A 25,081-nucleotide genomic window follows, 5' to 3' on the forward strand; every position below is an offset into this window, starting at 1 on the left:
TAAGAAGCCAGGCATGGAGTCACATGTCCTCGGCACCCAGGTGGCAGCTGTAGAAGGGTCCCACAGGTTCCAGGCCAGCCAGGACTATGCACACGGTGAGGTCCTGTCTCAAAACACCTTTTTAAAAATAACACTCCCAGAAAGGGCCACAGAAGGGTCTATAGATCCCCTGGGTTGCCTAAGTGACTGGTTTCAGTTCAAGTTGCTGCTCCTTTGAGAAGTGGGTGTGTGACACCAGAAACTGAGAATCCTCTCCTTGTCCCAACACCTCTGTCTAAGACTTGCCCTTCCTGGGGCACAGTGGCAGCCACTTACCACTCCCAGTCCTGTAAAAAGGAAACCATATTGACAATTAAAAAGACAGAGACTCCCCCATTTGCCCGACCCCCCACCCTGGGCCCTAAGAGCAAACCAGCTCCCCTACAAGCCAGCCGCTTCTCAGGGAGGCCCCTCCCTCCCTCAGTCTCCCTTCGTGTTCCTTCACACACCAACCTCCCCCCTCCATCAGTAGGGTGTCCAGGACATTGTGTGACTCAGGAAATAGCTCAGACTGAGGCGTGCAGCAGGCCCAGGAGGAAGGAGGGCGGTAGAGGCAGAGGAGGTGGCCTTGCCTGGCCACAAGGGCTCCAAGGGTCTTTGCCTGAGAGGAGATCCGGGCCAGGGGCAGGCACTCTGGAATGCAGCCCCCGTCTCTGCTGCTTCTGCTCTTGATATTCAGCTTCCGAGTCATCCTGACCAGAGGTGAAGCATGGCCAGAGGTGAAGGGGTGGGGGCATATCTCTCTTGGGGAGATGCTTGGTGAGGTCAGGGAAGAAAACCAAGTCCTGAAGGGCTTTAAGGGACACTGGAGGGAGGAGATTCTGTTCCCTCAAATGGGGACAACCTACAGGGAGTGCTGACTGCCTCCAGGGCTGCAGAGACCCAGGCTTTGCGCCTGGTGCTAGGGGCAGTGGCTGCTGTGGGACGGGAAGGAGGGCACCCAGGAAGAAGTCAGCTGGTCCTTGAGTAAGAGACAGAGGGCTCGTGGTGTGGAACAGACAGACAGGAGGCAAAATGGACTGCCTGCTATGGGGAAGAGGGGAGTGACAAGCAAGAGATGGAGACAGAGAAGGGCCCACCAGCTCCCTTTCTGTCCAGATGTCCCCACCCCCAGTGGCTCATTGCTGGCCTTTCCTGAAGGAAATCCCTTAGGTGTCTCAGCCATTCACATCCCAGGAGTGCCCTTTGCTCCCTCCTAACCGCCTTGTCCTGCTTCCGGGGGATGGAGCTGGGTTGAACTTAGGAATAAACAGGAAGGGGGTGGGAGTAGTAACAAGCCATGAATGGAAGGCCTGGGACAAGGGGACCCTGTGGAGACTGGGGCTGGGGTGTGAAAGAGAGAGGGTGGATACAGCACCATGCACCTGGGCTATACTGAGGGGGGGGGGGGGGCGCTGGTCCTTGCCCTATGAGGAGTACCTGGTAGAGGAAGGGCAAGCCATAGGCCCTTGGGCTCCATCCATCTCATCTTCCAGTCTCTTCTCCAGAGCTTCTGTGTGGAGGATCCCCAGAGCCCTGTGACAATGGAGGCACCTGCCTGAGGCTATCTCAGGGACAAGGGACCTGCCAGTGAGTGTGCTTCATGGGAGTGGAACCTGGGGAGACAGAGGACAGGGAGGAGGAGGAAGGACCACTGGCCTGAAATGTCCCTCTACCCCCAGGTGTGCGCCTGGATTTCTGGGTGAGACTTGCCAGTTTCCTGACCCCTGCAGAAATACCCAACTCTGCAAGAACGGTGGCAGCTGCCAAGCTCTGCTCCCCACACCCCCAAGCTCCCATAGCCCCACTTCTCCACTGACCCCCCACTTCTCCTGCACCTGCCCCTCTGGCTTCACCGGTGATCAATGCCAAACCCATCTGGAAGAGCTCTGTCCACCTTCTTTCTGTTCCAACGGGGGTCACTGCTATGTGCAGGCCTCAGGCCGCCCACAGTGTTCCTGCGAGCCCGGGTGGACCGGTAAGTACAGGTGGAGAGGAGCCTGTCAGTCATTCCTGCTGCTGTGGCTAAACTCCCCAGAATGGCAGTAGCTGTCTGGAGGAAGGAAAGCTTTATTCTGGCTCGAGGTCTGAGGGTTCAGCATGATAGTAGGGAAGTCCTGGTAGAGGTGACAGCCCATTATTGAACAGAAGTCAAGGCAGGAACCCAAAGCTACCAGTCACACATTTACAGTCCCTCAAGAACAGAGAGAATAACAACACTCTTGCTTGTTTGGTCTCATCTGGCTTTCTCCTGTCTTAAATAGTTCAGGACCCTCACTTAGGGAATGGTGCCGCCCACAGTGGGCTGAGCCCTCCTGCATCAAGTATCAGTCTAGACAAGCCCACAGGTCAACCTGACCTAGGCAATTCCTCAACCGAGGCTCTCTTCTTGGGTGATCTAGGTTGTGGCAAGTTGGTAGACACAACTAACTAGCACACAGACAGAGATAAGTCCTGGTATGTGGCTTGCTTTCTTCTTATGCAGTCCAGAATGGCACTCCAGCAATCCAGGAATGGTGTTGCCCACATTCAAAGTAGCTTTCCCTACCTCAGTTATCCCAATCTAGAAACTCTCACAGACATACCTCCTGGCCACTGCAGGTGTCGGCACACATGTGGTGCACAGACATACAGACATATGCAAAATGCCCGTAAACATGGAAAAAAATATGTAAAATGGAAAAACAGTAAAGAACAGGGGATAGTCGGGCCAGCAAGATGGCTCAGTGGGTAGAACCTACTTCTAACCCTGGCAGCCAGAGTTCAATGGTGAGATCCACATGACACAGTGGAAGGAGCAGAGAACAGGGCTGGAGGTGGTAGCTGAGCTGTCAGAGTGTGAGCCTAGCATGCATGGATCCCTGCGTTTGGTGCATTGGTGTGTAATTCAGCTGTAGTGGCTGCAGCGCATGCTCACACTCAGAAGTAGATGCAGGAGTATCAGCAGTTCAAAGTGAGGCTGGACAGTGGCAGTGGTGGTACACACCTTTAATCTCAGCTCTCGGGAGGCGGAGGCAGGAGGATCTCTGTGAGTTTGAGAGCAGCCTGGTCTACAGACCGAGTTCCAGGACAGCCAGGGCTACACAAAGAAACCCTGTGTCAAAAAAGGAGAAAGAGAAGTGTGGAGTCATCTTCAGATACATGCTGATATGAGACCTTGCCTTAAAGAAAACCAAAAACTAAACAATAACAACAACAAGAAATTCACTCAGAGGTAAAGTGACCCAGCAGGGTACCACTGTAGGGAACACTTACGACAAGTTTTCTCAGGTAGGCCAATTTGTAAAACTCCCAGTCAGCCACATGTGCTTTCCGAAGCAGAGGATGTAAACAGTCTACATACAAGCCTCCCAAGGTACAGAAGGAAGACAGGCCGTGGAGCGCCGGGGTAAACGGGCATGAGAGAACAGAGGAAACGGAGGCAGAGCTCCTGCACACAGAACCCTGAGCAAGCTTAGATGCATAAACTAGACCTGGGCAGTGCCTGAAACAGCCCCTTCCCCACTCCACCCCTGTGCCCTGCTGCAGGTGAGCAGTGCCAACTCCGAGACTTCTGCTCAGCCAATCCCTGTGCCAACGGAGGCGTGTGCCTGGCCACATATCCCCAGATCCAGTGCCGCTGCCCACCCGGCTTCGAGGGTCACACCTGTGAACACGACATCAATGAGTGTTTCCTGGAGCCGGGACCCTGCCCTCAGGGCACTTCCTGTCATAACACCTTGGGCTCCTTCCAGTGTCTCTGCCCTGTGGGGCAGGGAGGTCCGCAGTGCAAGCTCAGGAAGGGAGCCTGCCCTCCTGGAAGTTGTCTCAATGGAGGCACCTGCCAGCTGGTGCCAGAAGGAGACACCACCTTTCATCTCTGCCTCTGTCCCCCAGGTAAAGCCTCCTGGGGCTCTACTGCACCCCTCTCCCCTCAGGCGGGCTCCATGGCTGATTCCATGATCCTGACAGGTTTCACGGGCCTGGACTGTGAGATCAATCCAGATGACTGTGTCCGGCACCAGTGTCAGAATGGGGCCAACTGCCTGGATGGTCTGGGCACCTACAGCTGCCTCTGCCCGAAGACATGGAAGGGTGAGTGGTTCAGAGCAAGTTTGCACAGCAGCAGTGCTTGCTCCCGGCCTCCCTCCCAAGAAGGTTCCCAGTGTCCCCTCTCCGTGCCCCTACAGGCTGGGACTGCTCTGAAGATGTAGATGAGTGTGAAGCCCAGGGTCCCCCTCGCTGCAGAAACGGGGGCACCTGCCAGAATTCAGCCGGCGGCTTTCACTGTGTGTGTGTGAGTGGCTGGGGAGGCGCAGGCTGTGACCAGAACCTGGATGACTGTGCAGCCGCCACCTGTGCCCCGGGATCCACCTGCATCGATCGAGTGGGCTCCTTCTCCTGCATTTGCCCACCTGGACGCACAGGTGCAGACGGAGGGCATGCTGGGGGGAGACGTGGAGGGCAAGAGAGAGCCCCAAGCGGCCTGCTGGAGCCTTGCCCCTCGGTCTCCCACAGGCCTCCTGTGCCACCTGGAAGACATGTGTTTGAGCCAGCCATGCCACGTGAATGCCCAGTGCAGCACCAACCCTCTGACAGGCTCTACCCTCTGCATATGCCAGCCCGGCTACTCAGGACCCACCTGCCACCAAGATCTGGATGAGTGCCAAATGGGTGAGGGTCCCCCACAGAGGCCCTGAGGTCAACCAAGGCCTCCATTCTCAACAGAGGACAGACAGGGCAGTTGGTTTATCAAATTGAAAAACTAAACCAGGCATGGTGGCACGTGCCTGTAATCTCAGAACCCGGGGGATCAAAGCAGGAGAGAGCTTCAACTACGTATTGTGTTCCAGGACATCCAGAGTTTCACGAGACCCTGGTGGGGCTGGGGAGATGGGTCCATGGTTAAAGCAGTAGCCACATGGGAGGGAGGACTCAAGTTCAAATCCCCAGATCCCACATAAGTGGCCAGTGCCAAGTAGGCATGAGGGCCCCTCTATAATTCCAGCTTCAGAAGGCAAAGACAGGGGGCACCCAGAATAAGCCGACCGGGCAGATTAGCTACACCCACAAACTCTGTGTATGATATAGAGACCCCTACTTCAGTGAGTAAGGGCAGCGGGGAGCAATGGGGGGAATTCCCAGCATTAACCTTGGGCCTTCACATTTACACACGTGTGCTTACCCACATGTGCGTGTGCCCACACACACATGCATAACATGCACATACAAAGTGGTGTGTGTGTGCGCGTGTGCGTGTGTGTGCGCGTGTGTGTGCACGTGTGTGTGCGTGTGTGTGCACGTGTGTGCACGTGTGTGTGTGTGTGTGTGTATGTGTCTGTGTGCGTGTGTGTGTGAGTGTGTGTGTGCGTGTGTGTGTGCATGTGCGTGTGTGTGCGTGTGCATGCACGTGTGTGTGCGTGTGTGTGTGCGTGTGTGTGCGTGTGCATGCACGTGTGTGTGCGTGTGTGTGTGCGTGTGTGTGTGTGTGAGTGAGTGTGTGTGTGTGTGTGTGTGTGTGTGTGTGTGTGTGTAAAACAAAAACTCAGAACAGCGTATTTTCTCTGACTGAGTATGGGCTTGGCTCAGCTCTTCTCCCTAGTGCTGAGCTCTCCAGACCCCACACGTCATCTCGTCATCCTCTGTTATAAATACATAGCCCCCTTCCCAGTTCTCTCATCTCCACAGACAGGTGCCCCACACACACCTTCTCTGTCAGCTTAGCCTCCTTGTCCTCTCCAACCCTGGCCCCCATAGACTCCCATCTCTTCTCCCCTCACAGCCCAGCAAGGACCCAGTCCCTGTGAACATGGTGGCTCCTGCATCAACACCCCTGGCTCCTTCAACTGCCTCTGCCTGCCGGGCTACACAGGCCCCCGCTGTGAGGCTGACCACAACGAGTGCCTGTCACAACCCTGCCATCGGGGCAGCACCTGCCTGGACCTGCTTGCCACCTTCCACTGCCTCTGCCCACCAGGTAGAGCTCGGTGGGACTGTGGGTGGGCAAGTCGGAGAACTAACTTTGAACCCAAGGGGAATTGCGTAACCAGAGTGACTAGCATCACTGTCTCCAGCAAGCATTTTTCTCCCCTACACCCCAGCTAAAACTAGACCCCTAGAAGGGCGAGCTGCCCTGCAGTGGGAGTGTGCACTGTGTAGTTCAGAGATACGGTATTCCACCCACTTCATGGTCATCACAGAGTGTACATCCTGGTCCACTGTACATAGTGGTTCAGCCAAAGAACACAGAACAGCAGCTAGTACATGTGTCAGCCCAGAACTCTTACACACACTTAATCGCACACTCTCCCATGAAGAGATGAAGTGTAAACCATTGAAATTCCACGTGGGCGGTGTGCCAGGGTTGGTGCAATAGGAAAGGAGCACTGGAAGGCTGCCCACACGCTGGCCGCCAGGCCGGTCTTATCAGAGAAGGAATCCCCACCTCCTAATTAAGAAACTGGACATAAAGAGGGGGAGTGACTTACCCAAGGTCACACCTCCAGTGAGGAGCAGAGCCCAGCCTCGACCCCCGGCTTCAGCAGTGTCGACCTTCCCATCCCACTCCCTACTGGAAGCCAAGCAGCACCGTGGCTCAGGCCACGCATAGACAAGCACGGAGACGTAGGAAAACTGTTCAGTCATCCAAGGGACTAGTTACAGGTAGCAAGGGTGTCAAGGAAGATCCTGAGGAAAGAGGAGGGGAATACCACCACCACCAGCACCAGCACCCGTGGAACAAAGGCCTAGATAGTACACGAGGGCTGAATCGCCCTCCAGGCAGATGTACACTTCCCATCTGTACTTCAAGAATCTCCAGGCAGCCCACCCACCCTCTAGGTCCACAGAAAGGGCTTCAAACGCACTTCCTCTCGGCCCCCTGCAGGTCCCCTGCACCCTGAGCAGACACGCCTCCCCCCTCACTTGGATCAGCTAAGTCTCTGTTCTCATCAAAGCAGCACAAGCGAGGGCGGGGGGGAGGGGGGGCGCTCCGAAAGTCCAAGGCAGAGCTGTTTCAAAGCCCAGGTACCCCAGGCAGAAAGTGTAGCCCTGGCTTAGCCTGACTGAGCCCACTTCTCACCCCGTCTGTCCTCAGGCTTGGAAGGGAGGCTCTGTGAGGTGGAGGTCGATGAATGCACCTCTAACCCCTGCCTGAACCAAGCCGCCTGTCATGACCTGCTCAACGGCTTCCAGTGCCTCTGCCTTCCTGGTGGGTGAAGATTCTGGCCAAGCCAACCTCAGTCCCCAGGGAACTAGAGACCAGCCCCCTGCCCCCAAAGCAGCCTGCGTTTCTCCTCCTCCTTTTTCAGCTCCCCAAACTCTTTCACCCATCCCCAAGCCTTCCCTGGCTTACAACCGGCCTTGCTTCTGTCTTTGAAAAATGAGTGTTCAGTCTGCATGTACATCTGTACGCCAGAAGAGGGCACCAGATCACTTTGCAGATGGTTGTGAGCCACCGTGTGCTTGCTGGGAATTGTTTCCAGGACCTCTGGAAGAGCAGCCAGTGCCTTTAAATGCTGAGACATTTCTCCAGCCCAGAGACAGGTTCTTTCTATATCAGTGCTGGGGACAGGAGGTAGGGTCTCACACATGCTGGGTAAGCACACTACCTCTGAGCCACACCCCAGCCCAGCCAGGCTCCATGCCTACTCCTTCTCACACAGGAAGAAATGAGAACTGGGAGGGAACTGGGGAGCCTGGCCATAGCCCAGCAGTCAGTCTCTCTCTCTCTCTCTCTCTCTCTCTCTCTCTCTCTCTCTCTCTCTCTCTCTCTCTCTCTCTCTCTCTCTCTCTGACCTGTGTGGCCCAAATGCCTGGGTCTCCTCAGAAGACCCACCTTTGTTCACCCTGTGCCTCTCTGCCTGTCTTTGAACAGCCTCCCTTCCCATCCCCTCCCCTACCAGGCTTCACCGGCACCAGATGTGAGAAAGACATGGACGAGTGTAGCAGCACCCCCTGTGCCAACGGGGGGCACTGCCAAGACCAGCCTGGAGCCTTCCACTGCGAGTGTCTCCCAGGTAAACCGAGGCTCAGTCCCTAGGAGAGGGGACCATCTGTGCTATCCCTGACCCTCCCCTATGCCACAGGCTTTGAAGGGCTACGCTGCGAGACAGAAGTGGATGAATGTCTGAGTGACCCCTGCCCTGTGGGAGCCAGCTGCCTCGACCTCCCCGGAGCATTCTCCTGCCTCTGCCATCCTGGATTCACAGGTCAGGGAACACAGGACGGGATATGTGAATAAGCAAGTGGGTAAAAGCAAGCAATCGTAAACTGACAACCTGTGCTTGGATCTCAGAGTCAGGGGACAATGGATGGTGAGAACAGACTCTGTGAAGTCTGGCCTCCACTTGTGTACCTGTGGCCCATGTCTGCCAACACACACATACACACACACACACAAATACACACGCACACTCACCACACGTATACCACATACACTCACCACACACTCACACACACAGGACACGATCATGCGCACACACTCAGAGCACAGCGAGTAACTGCACAAGGACAAGGACGTAGGAAGAGAGAGAGAAGAAAGGTCTTGTGCATGGGAGTGAGGAAGCCACACCTGGGAGGTGGCCTTTGACCCCTCAGGACACAGAGGGGCTTTCTCTCCTCTCAGACTCATCTCCCCCAACCCTCCCACACAGGTCAACTCTGTGAGGTTGCCTTGTGCACCCCCAACCTGTGCCGACCTGGACAGCAATGCCAAGGTCAGGAACACAGAGCCCCCTGCCTCTGCCCTGACGGAAGTCCTGGCTGCGTTCCTGCCGAGGACAACTGCCCCTGCCACCATGGCCACTGCCAGAGGTAACCCCTTCCAGCCTTCCTCCGTCAGCCTCAGCTAGGACAAACAGCAGGGGGCAGGGGGCAGACCAGTGCGATATGACCAGTGGGGGGAGGGGAGGGAGCAGCAAGCTTCCTTGGGACATGGAGGGCACATCTGAGGAGTGGTACCCAAGGAGGGGAGGTCTGAGCATCGCAAAGGAGGCAGAAGTGGTCAGAGACAGAGGAGAGTGCAAACATAAGTACTGACGGGCATCTTTGTGTGAATGCTTCCCAACACAGGGCAAACCAGGTGTGTTATCACACGCCTGGGATCCACGGCCAAGGCCACATTCAGCTAAATAGTGAGCTCTGAGGCTAGCCTGGGCTATAGGAGACCCTAGAGAGAAAGGGATAGGGAGAAGGGAGAGGAGAGAAAGAGGGGAGAAGGGGAGAGGGGAGAGGAGAGAGAGAGAGAAAGAGAGAGAGACAGAGATAGAGAGACAGAGAGAGAGTTTAGTTGGTAAAGTGTCTTGTCTACAGCTACATAGTAATTTGGAGACCTGGAGGCTAGCCTGAGCTATCTAAGACCCCTCCCTCCCCGATTTTTTTCCCATTTTTTCTTCCTTCCTTCCTTTCTTTCACCTCCTTTTCTTCTTCCTCCTCCTCCTCTTCCTCCTCTTCTTCCTTCTTTGTTTTGGGTTTTTTTTTTTTTTTTTGGTTTTTCGAGACAGGGTTTCTCTGTGTAGTCCTGGCTGTCCTGGAACTCACTCTGTAGACCAGGCTGGCCTCAAACTCAGAAATCCGCCTGCCTCTGCCTCCCAAGTGCTGGGATTAAAGGCGTGTGCCACCACCGCCTGGCCTTTGTTTTGTTTTTTGAGACACAGTTTCTCAGTGTAATCCTGGCTATCCTGGAACTAGCTCTGTAGACCAGGCTGGCCTCTGCCTCCCCAGTGCTGGGATTAAAGGCGTGCGACACCACAGCCCAGCTGAGACCCCTTTTTAAAGGAAGTGGGCATTGGAGAAACCTGGAAGAGGTTACAGTGGTACTAGCTGCTCTTGCAGAGGTTGGGGGTTTGAGTCCCAGCATCCATGTGGCAGCTCAGATCCATCAGTACCTCCAGTTCAAAGGACCTGACATCCTCTCGGCCTCCACAGGCACCAGGCACAACATGGCGCTCAGATATGCATGCTGGCAAAACACCCACAAACATAAAAACAATAAGTAAATAACTCAGTGGAAAGAGAGGTTGGTTAACAAGACTCTCGAAGCCAAAACGGAGCCTAAGGTCCAGTCAACAAAGCAGGGAGGGAAAGAGAAGGACCCTTTGCTTCTTCTTTATGATCAGATCCTTGTGTGTGTGTGATGAGGGCTGGACTGGACCAGAATGTGACACAGAGCTGGGCAGCTGCACCTCCACACCCTGTGCCCATGGGGGGACCTGCCACCCACAGCCCTCTGGCTACAACTGTACCTGCCCCACAGGCTACATGGGTGAGTCTCCGCTATACCACACACACTCCAGCCTGTGGCCCCACAAATCACACCTGCGGCTGCAACCTCTTCAAGGAGAATTGGTGTGGGCTGTGAGGGAACAGGTGACTCTTCAGGGCCGGGGGGTAGAGGAAGAGGCTGGATGGGCCAAGGAGTTATAGGCTAGGCAGAGCAAGAAGACAGAAAGACAAGAGGACCCCACATTTTCAGAGCTCACCTGTTCCCTCAGGGCCGACCTGTAGCGAGGAGGTAACAGCTTGTCACTCAGGACCCTGTCTCAATGGTGGCTCCTGCAGCATCCGTCCTGAGGGCTACTCCTGCACCTGCCCTCCAAGTCACACCGGCTCCCACTGCCAGACTGCCGTGGACCACTGTGTATCTGGTAAGTACTGTCCACTGTCTGACCCACAGCAGGTTACAGGGGCTGGGCTGCAAGGGTAACACTGCTCTGACATTCTAACTGTAGGCTGGAGATATAGTTCAGTAGTAGAGGGTATGGCTAGTATCCATAAAACCTTTTTTTTTTTCAAAGATGTATTTATTTTATGTATGTGAGTACACTGTCTCTGTCTTCAGATACACCAGAAGAGGGCATCAGATCCCATTACAGATGGTTGTGAGCCACCATGTGGTTGCTGGGAATTGAACTCAGGACCTCTGGAAGAGCAGACAGAGCTGGTGCTCTTAACCACTGAGCCATCTCTCCAGCCCTCCACGAAGCCTTAGATTCAATGTCCAGCATCACAAGGCATAATGGTGCCCATGTGTAATGTCAGCCTTTTGGGGACGGAAACGGGAGCCGGAGTTCAAAGTCATTCTTGGCTTACACGTCCACTTCAAAGGGACCCTGTCAAACAAACACATTAGAGGTTGAGAAATGGATCTGAGGATCCAGGTTCTTGCTGCCAAGCCCCAGGACTCTCATGGCAGAGGAGAACTGACCCCTCAAGTTGTCCTCTGACTTCCACACGCCCACTGTGAATGCACAGAACCCCACCATATAAACGTAAAGCTGTATATGTGTATATATGTACATAAATAAATGTATATAAATGTACACTTACTTATTAGATTATTTATTAAATAAATAAATGGGTAAATATAAAAACCAATGTTAAGTAAGATAGCCAGACGAAAGTAAGTTGTATCGGTGAAAAGGATGCATCCTTTGTGTTGTGTGTGACCAAGGTCACAGGTCAGAGTACAGGCCCTCACAGACTCCTCTCTCCAGCCTCGTGCCTCAATGGGGGTACCTGTGTGAGCAAGCCTGGTGCCTTCTTCTGCCTCTGTGCCACTGGCTTCCAGGGGGTGCACTGTGAGAAGATTAACCCCAGCTGTGCAGACAAGTAAGCCTGACGAGGCCCCCCCAAAGGAGCAGAGAAACCCTCAGCTTCCCCCAGACCCCCTCTACCTATCCTTGGGCTCGGTGCTATCACGGTTCCCTGCCCTGTGGCTGCCCCTCCCCCACTGTCTCCCCACACCACACCTGTTACCTCAGGTCCTACAATGCCATCTTTGTCTTGTCCAGCCCCTGCAGGAACAAGGCCACCTGCCAAGACACACCTCGAGGGGCCCGCTGCCTCTGCATCCCTGGCTACACAGGAAGCAGGTGCCAGGTGAGGTGACATAGGCCAGATGTGTCAGTGAGAGAGGCTGGGGATCTAAAGGGTGGGCAACAGGGAAACTCGGACAAATGTCCACATGAAGGGATGTCCAGGTGCATCTCACTTGGGTGTGAGGTGAAGGAAGGAAAAAAAGCTGGGCTTGGTGGTACATCTCTGTAATCCCAACACTTGGGAAGCACAGGCAGAAGGATCGGGAGTTCAAGGCCAGCCTCAGCTACATAGCAAGTTGAGGCCATCCTGGGGTAGATGAGACCTTACACACACACACACACACACACACACACACACACACACACACACCTGGGAGTGGAGGTGTGCATGGGATGACTTTCTCATCCTGGAGGCTGTTCTGAAATGTGAAGCCAGAGGTCACCAGCTCAGGCCATTGGTGAGCAAGTCATCCTAGAATCGATTTTGCGGGAGCTACCATTGGAGAGGCTCGGAGTCCCAGAAGCCCTTCTCATCTCCTGCTCTGTCCCAACTCTCAGACTCTGATAGACTTGTGTGCCCGGAAGCCCTGTCCACACACTGCCCGATGCCTCCAGAGTGGGCCCTCCTTCCAGTGCCTGTGCCTCCAGGGATGGTCAGGGGCTCTCTGTGACCTCCCACTGTCCTGCCAGAAGGCCGCAATGAGCCAAGGTACCAGACCCAGGACCAGTGGAGGGTGGGGAGGGGTTTCCTCTTTTGTCAAAACTTCAAAGCATGCACACAGCTTGTGTCACAGTCAAAACAGCCAAGAGTAACTTATTCTACAGCTCAACACCCAGTTAACATGACCACTCGGGCCATGCCTCACCTGGAGCCACTCAGTGCTACCAGGCTCAAAACACCCCTGGAGTGAGCCAATGTAACTCAACTGTACCCACGTCTCACCCATGCAGTCTCTTATGGAACTCTGTGTCAGGGGGTCCTGAGCATCCTCCCAACCAACTTAGATGCATCTCTCCTGTCTGTTTGTCTTCCCAGGCATAGAGATCTCTGACCTGTGCCAGAACGGAGGCCTCTGTATTGACACGGGCTCCTCCTACTTCTGCCACTGCCCTCCTGGATTCCAAGGCAAGTTATGTCAGGATAAAGTGAACCCCTGCGAGTCCAAGCCTTGTCATCACGGGGCTACCTGTGAGCCCCAGCCCGACGGCTATGTCTGCCAGGTAAGAGGTCTAGAGGTGTAGAGATGGGGATGGGTGGGGGGCGGGATCTAGTTTATCCAGTCCTCTTCCCTTTAAGCCAGGCACCCAACCGCCCACCAGGTCAGGCCATGCCACCTCATAAGAATTTCCCAACGCCATGTTTTCACTTCCTCTTTTCTCTCCCCCACCTTGATACCAACATCAAACTCCTTCAGCCTCTGCCTCCATGTTTGTCCCGCTGCTGCTGGCTCAGTCTTTACCTCACTTCCAATGGGGAAGTTGATCATCCCTCTCTGATTAATACCCTCCAGGGATGCCTACTTCATCCTGGTGAGATGTATCTTCCCACCTGTGTCTCAGACCACAGCAGCTCCTGTCCCCATTGTCCAGCTCCCTGATTCAGTGTCCCAAAATTGTTTCTTAGCCTTTGAGCCTCCTCTCCCCAACCCCCCCACCCCCACCCCCCACCCCACCCCCCACTGATTTGCCTCCAGGGGCCTTTTCCTGCCTCTTCCTCAGGGGTGACCTGAGCTAGGGGAGGGGTTTCTCCTCCCTGGTCCAGGAGATGAAATGTTGGGATTAGAGCAGAACCCTTTTAAATTCTGTGCTCAGAAACGCAACTTTTTTTTTAAATTTTGTGTGTATGAATGTTTTGACTGTACGCGTACCACATGCGTGCCCGGTACCCATGGAGATCAGAAGATAGATTCAGATTCCCTGAAACTGGAGATGCTGACAGTTGTGAAGTAGCATGTAGATGCTGGGAATTGAACCCCAGGCCTCTGCCAAAGCAAAAAATGCTCTCAACCACAGGTATCTCTCCCGCCTCCAGAAACACAACTTTTGATCCCCTAGCCTACTGCTGACTTAACTTTGTAGTCACTGTCTGCGACTGTTTTTTTTTTTTTTTTTTTTTTTTTTTAAGATTTAGTTTTATTTATATGAAAGCACTGCAGCTGTCTTCAGACACACATCAGAAGAGAGCATCGGATCCCATTACAGATGGTTGTGAGCCACCATGTGGTTGTGGTTGCTGGGAATTGAACTCAGGACCTCTAGAAGAGCAGACAGTGCTCTTAACCACTAAGCCATCTCTCCAGCTTGTCTCCACCTTTTTCAAAAACAAAAAACAGTTTATTTAATTTTCCCCCTGCCCCAACTTTTTTGTTTTAAATTATATGCGTGACTATGTACGTGTGGGTATATGTGCGTGGGTTTTGGTTTCCACAAAAGCCAGAGGCGTCAGATCCCCATGGAGCTGGATCACGGGCAGCCGTGTGCTAACTTACGTGTGTTCCAGAACTGGAACCTAGGCCCTCTGCAAGTGCAGCATCTGCCTTTGTGGTTTGTTTGTTTGTTTGCTTGCTTGCTTGCTTCATGTGTTGGTTTTTCGAGACAGGGTTTCTCTGTGTAGTCCTGGCTGTCCTGGAACTCACTCTGTAGGCCAGGCTGGCCTCGAACTCAGAGATCTATGCACTTCTGTCTCCTGGGGGCTGGGATTAAAGGCTGTGCTATCACCACCCAGCTTGCTTTAGTGTTCTTAACTGCTGAGCCATCCCTCCACCTCCCTACCCCTACCCTCCCTCTTCTCCTTCCTCCCTCCCTCCCTTCTTTCCTTCCTTTCTGAGGCAAGGTCTCATGTAGCCCAGGCTGGCCTTGAATTCCTTTATGTTGCTTTAGATGATCTTAAACTCTCCTGCCTCTGTGTAGTCAGTGCCAGGACTGTAGGGATACAACCCCATGGCTACTTTATATGGTTCGGGGACTCGAACCCAGGACCATGTGTGTGCTAGGCAAACACTCTCCCCATCACCATCTCTAACCCTTAGGAGCCTTTCCAGACATAGAGAACCAAGGTAGGGAGGGACAATCCTGTCTCAAACGTGAAGTGTGTCCTGATTGGTGAACCTCTGTAATGTGAAGAAAAGTGTGTCCTGATTAGTGAACCTCTGTACTCTCGCTCGCCTCCACTCCATGAAATTTCCTCCTCCAGTGGTTTCCAAAACACCCTCCAGGACTCTCTGGGCCACTCCCTGAATTGACTCCCAAAGCCTCCCTTCTGGCTTGCTGTCTGGCAGAACATAGTGCTTATGACTTGTCCTGGCACACAAAAACCACAGTGTGGCTCTGGACACAGCCAGTCTTGCTTTGACCCAAATGTTGCTTCACCTTCTCGGCAAACTGTTTCATTATCTGTGGACTGGAGATTAAGTGAGATAATATTTCTTCAGGGTTGCTAAGAGGATGGTTTAAGGCTATGTACACAACCAATGCCAACCTTCTCCCTTCTCTCTCCTCTGGTTAACCATGCTTCCTAGTTACACTGTCTAACTTTTAATCTTCCCTTTATCTGTATTTTAAAATACCTCCTGGCTTGCTAAGAAGATGGCTTAGCCAAGATCCTAGCTTGAAGATCTGAGATCAGATACCCAAGTCGAAAGCTCAGCACATAGCAGTAATGGCACAGATGGTGAGACAGAAGCAGAAACAAGCCTGGCCTGGCCTAAATGGCAAAGTTCCCAGCCAGGAAGAGGCCTTGTCTCAAACAAAAGGCAGAAGAGCCTGATTGCTACACACCATTGCATATATGTGTGCGCACGCACACAAACACACACACATACACAAATGTATGCAGGACACAAGTGGGTAATCATTGGACCTCCACATACCATGCAAATGCATACACACACACAAATGACACAAGTGGATAATCACTGGACATCTACGATTCGATGCATGAGGGTAAGTTGTACAGGAAAGAGGTGTCCCCTGGAATGAGGGAAGGCTTAGTGGCCATACTGTTTGTGACTAAGGATTGTGCTCTGTCACTGCACAACAGCATGCCAGGTAGTGCTGAGACAGGCTGAGGAGTTCAGCTGTTGAGGCAGGAGGCTGGCCGACCACCTTGAGCTCAGCTCATCCACTGGCTCCATCTGTCTCCAGTGTGCCCCAGGCTATGAAGGACAGAACTGCTCAAAAGTGCAAGACTCTTGTCAGTCCCAGCCCTGCCACAACCGAGGAACCTGTACCCCCAGGCCTGGAGGCTTCCACTGTGCCTGCCCTCCAGGCTTTGTGGGCCTGCGCTGTGAGGGGGATGTGGACGAGTGTCTCGACCAGCCCTGCCACCCCTCAGGCACTGCAGCTTGCCACTCTTTAGCCAACGCCTTCTATTGCCAGTGTCTGCCTGGGCACACAGGTAAGGCCTGGGATCTCTGGGGCACATCTAAGACCAGGACAACCCAGATGGTCCTTTCCCAAAAGGCAGCCTCTCTTCTCACCCTCTGCCTCCACACCTCTCCCCTTAGAAGTCCCCAGCATCTTCTTGCCCACATATCATGTGCTGAACCAACTGTCAGGAGGCAGTCACTGAAGCCAGGTGTGACCTCCAATCTCACCCCCACCACAGGCCAACGGTGTGAGGTGGAGATGGACCTCTGCCAGAGCCAGCCCTGCTCCAATGGAGGGTCCTGTGAGGTCACAACAGGACCACCCCCTGGCTTCACCTGCCACTGCCCCAAGGTAACTGATGCAACACCCATTTCTCTCTTCTCCTTATACTAATGAGAGGTAAGACACCCAGGGCCATGAGTGAGGAGCGCTAGAGTCAGAATTACTGAAGATGGCCCAAATTCACCTGGTGCATGGTGCAATTCTGTAGTCCCTGCCTTTGGGCATCGAGGCAGAAGGGAGAAGAGTTTGAGGATATCCTTGGCTACACAATGAACCTGAGATGGAGAGATGTCTCAGCAGTTAAGGACACTGTGCTTTTCCAGAAGTCCTGAGTTCAACTCCAAGCAACCACATGGTGGCTCACAATGAATCTGAGATCAGACTCTTATCTCAAAAAGCAAGATGAAACAAAATGGACTCTCCCAAGAATAGCTTTAGACAAGATCTCTAAACTTTGCATAGGGGACAGGTGTGGGTGAGGCGCTCTGGGCAAGAATCTGGATGAGCCTTGGCTTGTGATAATGGGGTGAACCTTCCTTTCTCACCCCAAAGCTCTTGAGCCAAACCCAAGAATGACAGTAGTAAACACTTTCCCCCACTTCCACCTTCCTCCTGTTTACCCTGGGAAAGAAGAGACCATGTGGCCTGTCTCCAGAGATTGAAATGACACCGTAATCCGTCAACTGCGCTGGGCAATGATCAGTCTTCTTGGACTGCTGCATAGACACACTTCACCCAGTTCCTCCAAGGGCAATATGCCAGTGTGTGCAGTTAGCAGGGGACCTAGTGACAACATTCATTACAAGGAATTCAATGTTCTGAGGTCCCTGTTAGGATAGTCTAGAACCCTCTGTGTCACATTGTCCTAGCTTGCTTCAGGAAAGAATAATGCAAGGTCCTTTTGCATTCTCTTCTCTCTGCTGCAGGGTTTCGAAGGCCCCACCTGCAGCCACAAAGCCCCTTCCTGCGGCATCCATCACTGCCACAACGGAGGCCTCTGTCTGCCCTCCCCAAAGCCGGGCTCCCCACCCCTCTGTGCCTGCCTCAGTGGCTTTGGGGGCCCTGACTGTCTGACACCTCCAGCTCCACCTGGTTGTGGTCCTCCCTCACCCTGCCTGCACAATGGTAGCTGCACTGAGACCCCTGGGTTACACAACCCCGGCTTTCAATGCACCTGCCCTCCTGACTCTCCGGGGCCCCGGTGTCAAAGGCCAGGGGCAAGTGGGTGTGAGGGACAAGGTGGCGATGGGGCCTGCGATGCTGGCTGCAGTGGCCCAGGAGGGGACTGGGATGGAGGGGACTGTTCCCTAGGGGTCCCAGACCCCTGGAAAGGCTGTCCCCCACATTCCCGGTGCTGGCTTCTCTTCCGGGATGGACGATGTCACCCGCAGTGTGACTCTGAAGAGTGTCTGTTTGATGGCTACGACTGTGAAATCCCTCTGACCTGCACGTGAGCCTGGGAATGAGGGGTGGGATGGGGGCGAGGGTGAGGAGACATACATGACCGAGCTACAGAATGACCAGCATTGAACTCCAGAGAATTTCCATGCTAAGAAAGACTCTAGGTTCCAACCCAGGGGAACGGAGTGATAGATACTGACTCCTGAGAACTCTCAGGCCTCAGGCCTCAGCTTCTCTTTCCCAGGCCTTCTACCATAGAATCCCTCCCTGGCAAGCAACACCCCCAAGAGAAAAGGTCTTAGACCCTCTTTCTGAGACAGGGACAGGAGGAAAGGTTGGCCCCAGTAAACGTGGGGTCAGCAGACATCAGGGTGTTCGGCCACCATCCTTAGCAATCCAAGTCCCAGAGGCAGTGGAGTGGCTGTAATTCTCTGTGAAGAAAGGTCGGATTTGGGAAGGGTGATGAGTCCATGTCTCCTTTGCCCACAGCCCAGCCTACGACCAGTACTGCCGAGACCACTTCCACAACGGGCACTGCGAGAAAGGCTGCAATAACGCTCAGTGTGGCTGGGATGGAGGTGACTGCAGGCCGGAAGGGGAAGACTCAGAGGGGGGGCCTTCCCTGGCCCTGCTGGTGGTGCTGAGACCCCCAGCCCTGGATCAGCAGCTGGTTGCCCTGGCACGAGTACTGTCCTTGACTCTGAGGGTCGGTCTCTGGGTGAAGAAGGACAGAGAAGGCAGGAACATGGTGTTCCCTTATCCTGGGACCCGAGCCAAAGAGGAGCTGAGTGGAATTAGGGATTCCTCTTCGTGGGAAAGACAAGCCCCTCACACTCAGCCCCTGGGCACGGAGACAGAGTCCCTTGGTGCGGGGTAAGTAAGACATGGACGGGTGGGGGAGAATAACAGCTCTTTGGAAGGAGCAAAGACTAGACAGAGGTCCCTGAAGCGCCTCTGCTTCCCCACAGGTTCGTGGTAGTGATGGGAGTGGATCTGTCCCGCTGTGGTCCAGACCATCCTGCATCCCGCTGTCCCTGGGACTCTGGGCTCCTGTTACGCTTCCTTGCAGCAATGGCTGCAGTAGGAGCTCTGGAGCCCCTGTTGCCCGGACCCTTGCTGGCTGCTCACCATCAAGCAGGGACCAGTAGGTGACCCCCTACCTTTGCCCTTGACCTTAGCTCATACCATGTCTGGTAGAGATAAAACTAAAAACCAAAACATTCTGTGTGGGGAACTTGGCCCAACATCTCTTCTTTGGAATGAATCTCCCCCTGGCCCATCTGTTCAGTGGTCTTTCCTGTTTCCCTGAGAACTTTGTACTAACCTCTGCCATAGCCCTACAACCAACCTTGGGTTATCGATATGATATATGATATGATATGAAATGAAACTATCATAACATCTCCTATGAGCTCTCCTCTAAGCATATTAGCCATTAACACATTTAACTACAGGAGACGGGAGGAAACTAAGGCAGGCTACTCCACTGTCCCAAGCTACTCCACTGGCCAAATCTTACCAAGAATGGGCCCCCTTTGTGACTGTCTCTCTCCTACCAGGGCCCCCTGGCAACCAGCTTCCTTGGCCTATTCTATGTTCACCAGTGGTTGGGGTGCTTCTCCTGGCCCTTGGGGCTCTTCTCGTCCTCCAGCTCATTCGGCGCCGGCGGCGGGAACATGGGGCCCTGTGGCTGCCCCCTGGTTTCATCCGAAGGCCTCAGACACAGCGGGCGCCCCACCGGCGGAGACCCCCACTGGGCGAGGACAACATTGGTCTCAAGTGAGACTCTTTTTTTTTTTTTTTTTTTTTTTTTAATGATCTGGGATTCAGGGGAGTGCTCCAAGTGCTACTCCTGCAGAAGTGGAGGGGTCAGAAGGCTTCCAGAAGTGTGGGAGATGCTGACTGGACTTACCCTGATTACCCACTTACCCCATCCAGGGCGCTGAAGCCAGAGGCAGAAGTGGATGAGGATGGAGTGGCCATGTGCTCGGGCCCTGAAGAGGGAGAGGTAGGCTAGGTGAAATCGTATGTGTATGTGTGTAGGGGGGTATGGTATAGAGGTGACAGTGGCAAGGTCAACTCAATGACCTTCACTTTTCCTTGCTCTTGCCCCAAGGCTGAAGAAACAGCATCAGCCTCCAGGTGCCAGCTTTGGCCACTCGGCAGCGGCTGTGGAGAGCTCCCACAGGTGGCCATGCTGACCCCTCCTCAGGAGTGTGAACTGGAGGTTCCAGATGTGGACACCTGTGGACCTGGTATACAACCAACCTAGACCAAGTTGGAGGGGTGCATCCTACTCTTGACCCTTTTAGAAGCAAAAGCCATTGGTATCCAAACTGGAGCCTTTACAGAGGTAGAGAGAACAGTACCATTACCGGGATGTGTCAGGGATACAAACTCAGACTCTCGGCAAGCTGAGGTACACAGCGATGGTACCAGCCCTCTAGGTAAGGGTGACGTAGGCTCAATCCTGAGATGCTGAGAAATAAAGCCTTCCTGCTCCTGTTACTGATGAGAAAACTGGGCCTTAGAGAGGTTGACGAAGACACTGAATCAAGGCGGTCGGTGGTGGCGCACGCCTTTAATCCAAGCACTCAGGAGGCAGAGGCAGGCAGATCTCTGTGAGTTCAAAGCCAGCCTGGTCTAGAGGTCGAGTTCCAGGGCAGTCAGCGCTACACAGAAAAACCCTGTCTTTAGAAAAACAAAGCAAACCACGAAATCAAAAACCAACACTTTGCTGTCAACAATGCCACACACCTTTAATCCTAGCAGGGAGATTTTAGTCCTAGCACGAGAGAAGCAGAGACAGGTGGATCTCGGTGAGTTCGAGACCAGCCTGATCTAGTAAGTTCCAGGACAGTCAGAGCTATATAGTGAGACCCTGTCTCAAGCACCCCTTCTGCTTCCCTCCAGAAAGGCAGAGCTTGGCTAAGATGGCAGCAGTTCTCCCAGGGGCATGTTATCATTCACATATCCTACTGACTGGCCTAGGACTCCTTCTCATCCACAGATGGGGTGACACCCCTGATGTCAGCCGTCTTCTGTGGAGGAGTGCAGTCCACGACTGGACAGAGACCCTGGGAACCACTGCTGGATAGAGGGGCCTGCCCCCAGGCTCACACCGTGGGCACTGGAGAGACGCCCCTGCACCTGGCTGCCCGATTCTCTCGGCCAATTGCTGCCCGCCGCCTCCTTGAGGCTGGAGCCAACCCCAACCAGCCGGACCGGGCAGGGCGTACCCCACTTCACACTGCAGTGGCTGCTGACGCTCGGGAGGTCTGCCAGGTCGGCACATATGGGGTCCCTAAAGGAAGTAGGAGTAAGCATACATGTAAAATGGAAAGGTCTTCTCTGGGGTTTGACAAAGAGGAAACAGACTGAAGACCTGAAAGAGGAAGATGGCAGGTAGCAACCGGTTGACAGGCCTATAACCCCAGCACTGGGGAGGTGGGGGTAGACACATCTCTGAGTCCCAAGCTAGCCTGGGCTGCAAGACTTTGTCTCAAAACAAAGACAGGCAACAAAAGCGTGAGGAGCCTGACCTAGAAGCCCAGGGTAGCCCAGGGGTCACAGGCCCTTTCTGTCTCCACAGCTTCTATTGGCCAGCAGACAGACTGCTGTGGACGCGCGCACAGACGACGGGACTACACCTTTGATGCTGGCTGCCAGGCTGGCCGTGGAGGACCTGGTTGAAGAATTGATTGCAGCCCGAGCAGATGTGGGAGCCAGAGATAAAAGGGGTATGCACAGAGCCGCTGTGTTATCGAAATGTTGGGGAGAGCGGGAAGGAAGTGAGGTTCAAAATACAGGCGCAGCAGAGACAGACTAGAGGCTCCTATGCTGTGGCAGTATGGAGAGCGAGTTTCCTCATCACGGTTAACCACACATATTGTCTCAGTCCATGAAACGGGAATGGAAGAAGTACCGGTGGGAACGGGACGGGGATACCCGGGTCCCACCGATCCAGAACAATACCTATTGTCCCGCCGGCGCGCCCATGACGTCACCAGGGCAACACTTGCAGCCGACTGTCGGTTGCCAGGGCAACGCTTCCGCCTGTGAAGAAACAAGTAGCTCTCCCTTCCTCCCCCAACCCCCCGTCCCCCACCAAGGCCAAAACCCGTGGGAAACTAAAACGTAGGAGTAGTCTGACCCCCAACGGCGGGGTAACCGGCTCCCACGTGGTACCCTAGGAAAAACGGCACTGCACTGGGCCGCTGCTGTGAACAACGCCCGAGCCGCCCGCAGTCTCCTCCAGGCTGGAGCGGATAAAGATGCCCAGGACTGTAGGGTGAGCCACGTCGCAGCCTCCCAACTGAACAAGCCAAAAGCAAGGGGAGCCAGCAGGCTCAAAGGGGGCGGGGCCCAGTGTCTGGCGGGAGGGCACGGCCTGCCGGTGGGCGGGGACTCCCTGACCGTCCCCGCCCCCGGGTTTTCGGGTCTCCACCGCAGGAGCAGACGCCGCTGTTCCTGGCTGCGCGCGAAGGCGCCGTGGAGGTGGCACAGCTGCTGCTGGAGCTCGGGGCGGCCCGGGGACTGCGGGACCAGACCGGGCTGGCCCCAGGAGATGTGGCCCGCCAGCGAAGTCACTGGGACCTGCTGACACTCCTGGAGGGGGCCGGACCGACCACGCAGGAGGCCCGTGCGCACGCACGCACCACGCCGGGGGGCGTGGCCGCGCCGCGCTGCCGGACGCTGTCTGCGGGAGCGCGCCCGCGTGGGGGCGGAGGCTGTCTGCAAGCTCGCACTTGGTCGGTGGACTTGGGAGCGCGCGGAGGGGCGGTATATGCGCGCTGCCGGAGCAGAGCTGGAAGCTCCGGAGGCCCCTCCATGCGCGGCCGCAGGTTTTCCGCTGGCTCCCGTGGACGACGCGAGGCTAGGACATCACAGGATGACTGGCCTCGCGACTGGGTGGCCCTAGAAACCTGCGGCACCGCCTGCAGTGCGCCGATCCCGTCTCCCAGCCTGACCCCGTCCCCAGAACGCGGATCCCCTCAAGTTGCCTGGGGGCTTCCAGTCCACCAAGAGGTCCCCTTAAACTCGGGTAGAAAGAATCAGAACTAGGCAGCTTCGTGGAAGGAAGGAAGCGACACGTACGAGTCTGGAAGACACCGGACTTCTAAGGCCAAAATAACCGTTATGCACACTTGTCTTCCCCATAGAGTATGCACAGCAATGGGAAGAGGGTTTAGGACACCCGGATGAGATACGCCGTGCTTTTTCCTGGAAAATAGGGCAGCCGGCTACAAGAGGACAAAGTGGATTTCGAGAATCCCTAAACCGGAACCAAGAACTGTGGGCAAATTGGGTGTAAATTGTTTCTTGTGTATAATTTTCCAAAAGGAGCCTCTGCTATCTACTGCCCACAAGTAGCTAGCAAATATTTATTGAGCACCTACTATGTACTAAGTGTTGTGTAGATGGTGAAAGGGAACCAGTGGCCTGTCCAGCTGATGGCTCCTTGCCCTCTCTCTGCCTCCCCCACAAGGAAACTGGTGCAGGGATGAGGCCATGCTCGCCAGTCACTGCTATCTCCGAGAACCCCAACTGATGAATAATAAAGCTAATTTGAAGTGCTACTTTATTTTTTGAGGGACTGAAGGGTGAGATTAAAAGAGGGCATAGTGTTGGGGGGGGGGCAGTGGTGGCGTATGCCTTTAATCCCAGCACTTGGGAGGCAGGCCAGGCGGATTTCTGAGTTTGAGGCCAACCTGGTCTACAAAGTGAGTTCCAGGACAGCCGGGGCTATACAGAGAAACCCTGTCTCAAAAAAATAAATAAATAAATAAAAAAGAAAGAAAGAGAAAAAGAAAAAGAAAGAAAAGAGTGCATAGTATTTGGGAAATTCAGTACTCCAGATTCGTTCATATAGATAGGGTGGTTTTAAATACAAATTAAGGGCAAACTGGCAATCGGGGGATCCCAGTTCATCACTGAAAGTGAGAATCTCCAATAGTCTAAAAATATATAAGGTGATGACTGTGTCCCTCATCCCAGGGCATTTAGCTATAACAGGAGATTCCTAAGGGCCCAAGACGCACGAGGTTCACACTTCAGCCTCGTGGCTTTACCTCAGTGCTGATAAGCCAGGAGGCATTCTGGAAGATTATCCAACATTTGTATTCACCATGTGCCAAGTGCCTCATTACAATTAACCCGTAGTAATTGTGTGAGGTAGATGACAAGCAGTTGAGATGCCTATTTAACATACTGGAGGCACACTTGGCCTCCAGGTTCTCCCAGCAACCCCCAGTCCCTACCTGTTACAGGACATGGCTGTCATACCCTGCCCTCTGCCCTGTACTTTCCAGACAGAGCCTGAATTGCCTTTCCCCTAGAGACTACACTATAGAATCCAGACATTTTGGTTACCTACTCCCTCTCTCTGTTCTCTCCCCTTCTCCCCCACCCCACCTCTTATATTTTTTATATGCTTTTATACTTTGGGGGGGGGGGGGTTTCGAGACAGGGTTTCTCTGTGTAGCCCTGGCTGTCCTGGAACTCACTCTGTGGACCAGGCTGGCCTCAAACTCAGAAATCCACCTGCCTCTGCCTCTGCCTCCCAAGTGCTGGGATGCTTTTATACTTTTAATCTGGCTTGAACTGGCTCGTCACATCTGCAGGAAAACCTATTACAATCCCCCTCACTCTTTCATATTTTGAGGCAGAGATTCGTTCACCTAAGACAGCCAGGCTCTCTTCATTCAGAATCATGCTGCAAGTCACTGAGACCCAACTCCACAGGGCAGGCAGCCGTTTGAAGACCCCAGATGTCTGTCTGTCCTGCTCCCTTCTCCGGGCTTCTAGAACTGATCAAAGGCCGGGCTGAGTTCAGTATTCCACTCGAAAACCCCTAGGCTACTCTTCCCCTGACCCTTGTCTACACTAGTTCTAGCTCGGCCTCCAGGAGATATTCCCTCATGCTCTCTACTGTCTGTAATGCTTGGGGGCAGTGATAACTCTTCAGCCCAGGTCTCTGACTACTTACTGTGTGTTGGGCCAGTGTTAGGGCATAAGATACTGTGAGCAATGCATCCAGGGTCAACAAGTCTTCTGCTCCCATCTAGAACCACGCCTTTCCCTGACCTGGGAAGTCAAGATATATGAGAAGGGTCAAATCCTACATCAGGATCAATCTTAGGAAGAAAAGGAACCTAGTTTGGGGGAGGGGGATCCCGAAGAGTGAAACCACTTCCTGTGTTGTAGCTAGTTCC

General features: G+C 54.1%; 1 protein-coding gene and 1 long non-coding RNA gene across 5 annotated transcripts; one reads left to right on the forward strand and one right to left on the reverse strand.

Annotated features, from left to right (window-relative positions):
* The first annotated feature begins 541 nt into the window (after window positions 1-541).
* Notch4 (notch receptor 4) lies at window positions 542-23,451 on the forward strand. Of its 3 annotated transcripts, none has more exons than XM_076916703.1 (30): window positions 544-741; window positions 1,515-1,608; window positions 1,701-1,996; window positions 3,547-3,894; window positions 3,970-4,092; window positions 4,188-4,424; window positions 4,516-4,671; window positions 5,780-5,974; window positions 7,094-7,207; window positions 7,902-8,015; window positions 8,085-8,207; window positions 8,652-8,811; window positions 10,116-10,261; window positions 10,491-10,643; window positions 11,493-11,607; window positions 11,790-11,877; window positions 12,375-12,525; window positions 12,853-13,037; window positions 15,960-16,212; window positions 16,423-16,535; window positions 17,393-17,916; window positions 18,357-18,740; window positions 18,836-19,011; window positions 19,427-19,646; window positions 19,806-19,875; window positions 19,984-20,122; window positions 20,878-21,152; window positions 21,460-21,607; window positions 22,061-22,158; window positions 22,320-23,451. In XM_076916703.1, exons 1-30 carry the CDS (start codon window positions 678-680, stop codon window positions 22,929-22,931), a joined length of 5,874 nt encoding a protein of 1,957 aa, XP_076772818.1. In that variant the 5' UTR covers window positions 544-677; the 3' UTR covers window positions 22,932-23,451. The 3 variants fall into 3 exon arrangements, with proteins under 3 accessions (XP_076772819.1, XP_076772818.1, XP_034380708.1); XM_034524817.2 differs by having other exon boundaries at window positions 1,527-1,608; XM_076916704.1 differs by lacking the exons at window positions 21,460-21,607; window positions 22,061-22,158; window positions 22,320-23,451 and having other exon boundaries at window positions 542-741; window positions 20,859-21,112.
* LOC117724836 (uncharacterized) lies at window positions 23,432-25,079 on the reverse strand. Of its 2 annotated transcripts, XR_004608838.2 has the most exons (3): window positions 24,856-25,079; window positions 24,548-24,676; window positions 23,432-23,627 (listed from the first exon to the last, which is right to left on the reverse strand). It is a non-coding gene; the product is annotated as an uncharacterized LOC117724836 (long non-coding RNA). The 2 variants fall into 2 exon arrangements; XR_013105320.1 differs by lacking the exon at window positions 23,432-23,627 and having other exon boundaries at window positions 24,326-24,676.
* Window positions 25,080-25,081: the final 2 nt, after the last annotated feature.

The sequence above is a fragment of the Arvicanthis niloticus genome, chromosome 20 (assembly GCF_011762505.2).
Source record: "Arvicanthis niloticus isolate mArvNil1 chromosome 20, mArvNil1.pat.X, whole genome shotgun sequence".
Classification (NCBI taxonomy): Eukaryota; Metazoa; Chordata; class Mammalia; order Rodentia; family Muridae; genus Arvicanthis; species Arvicanthis niloticus.

Excerpts from the sequence above, each read along its gene's own strand:
- Notch4 (XM_076916703.1), top strand. The coding sequence starts at position 678 with ATGCAGCCCCCGTCTCTGCTGCTTCTGCTCTTGATATTCAGCTTCCGA. Across the intron at positions 10,262-10,490 it reads CTGCCCCACAGGCTACATGG|GGCCGACCTGTAGCGAGGAG; the intron begins GTGAGTCTCCGC and ends CTGTTCCCTCAG. Across the intron at positions 11,878-12,374 it reads ACACAGGAAGCAGGTGCCAG|ACTCTGATAGACTTGTGTGC; the intron begins GTGAGGTGACAT and ends CCCAACTCTCAG.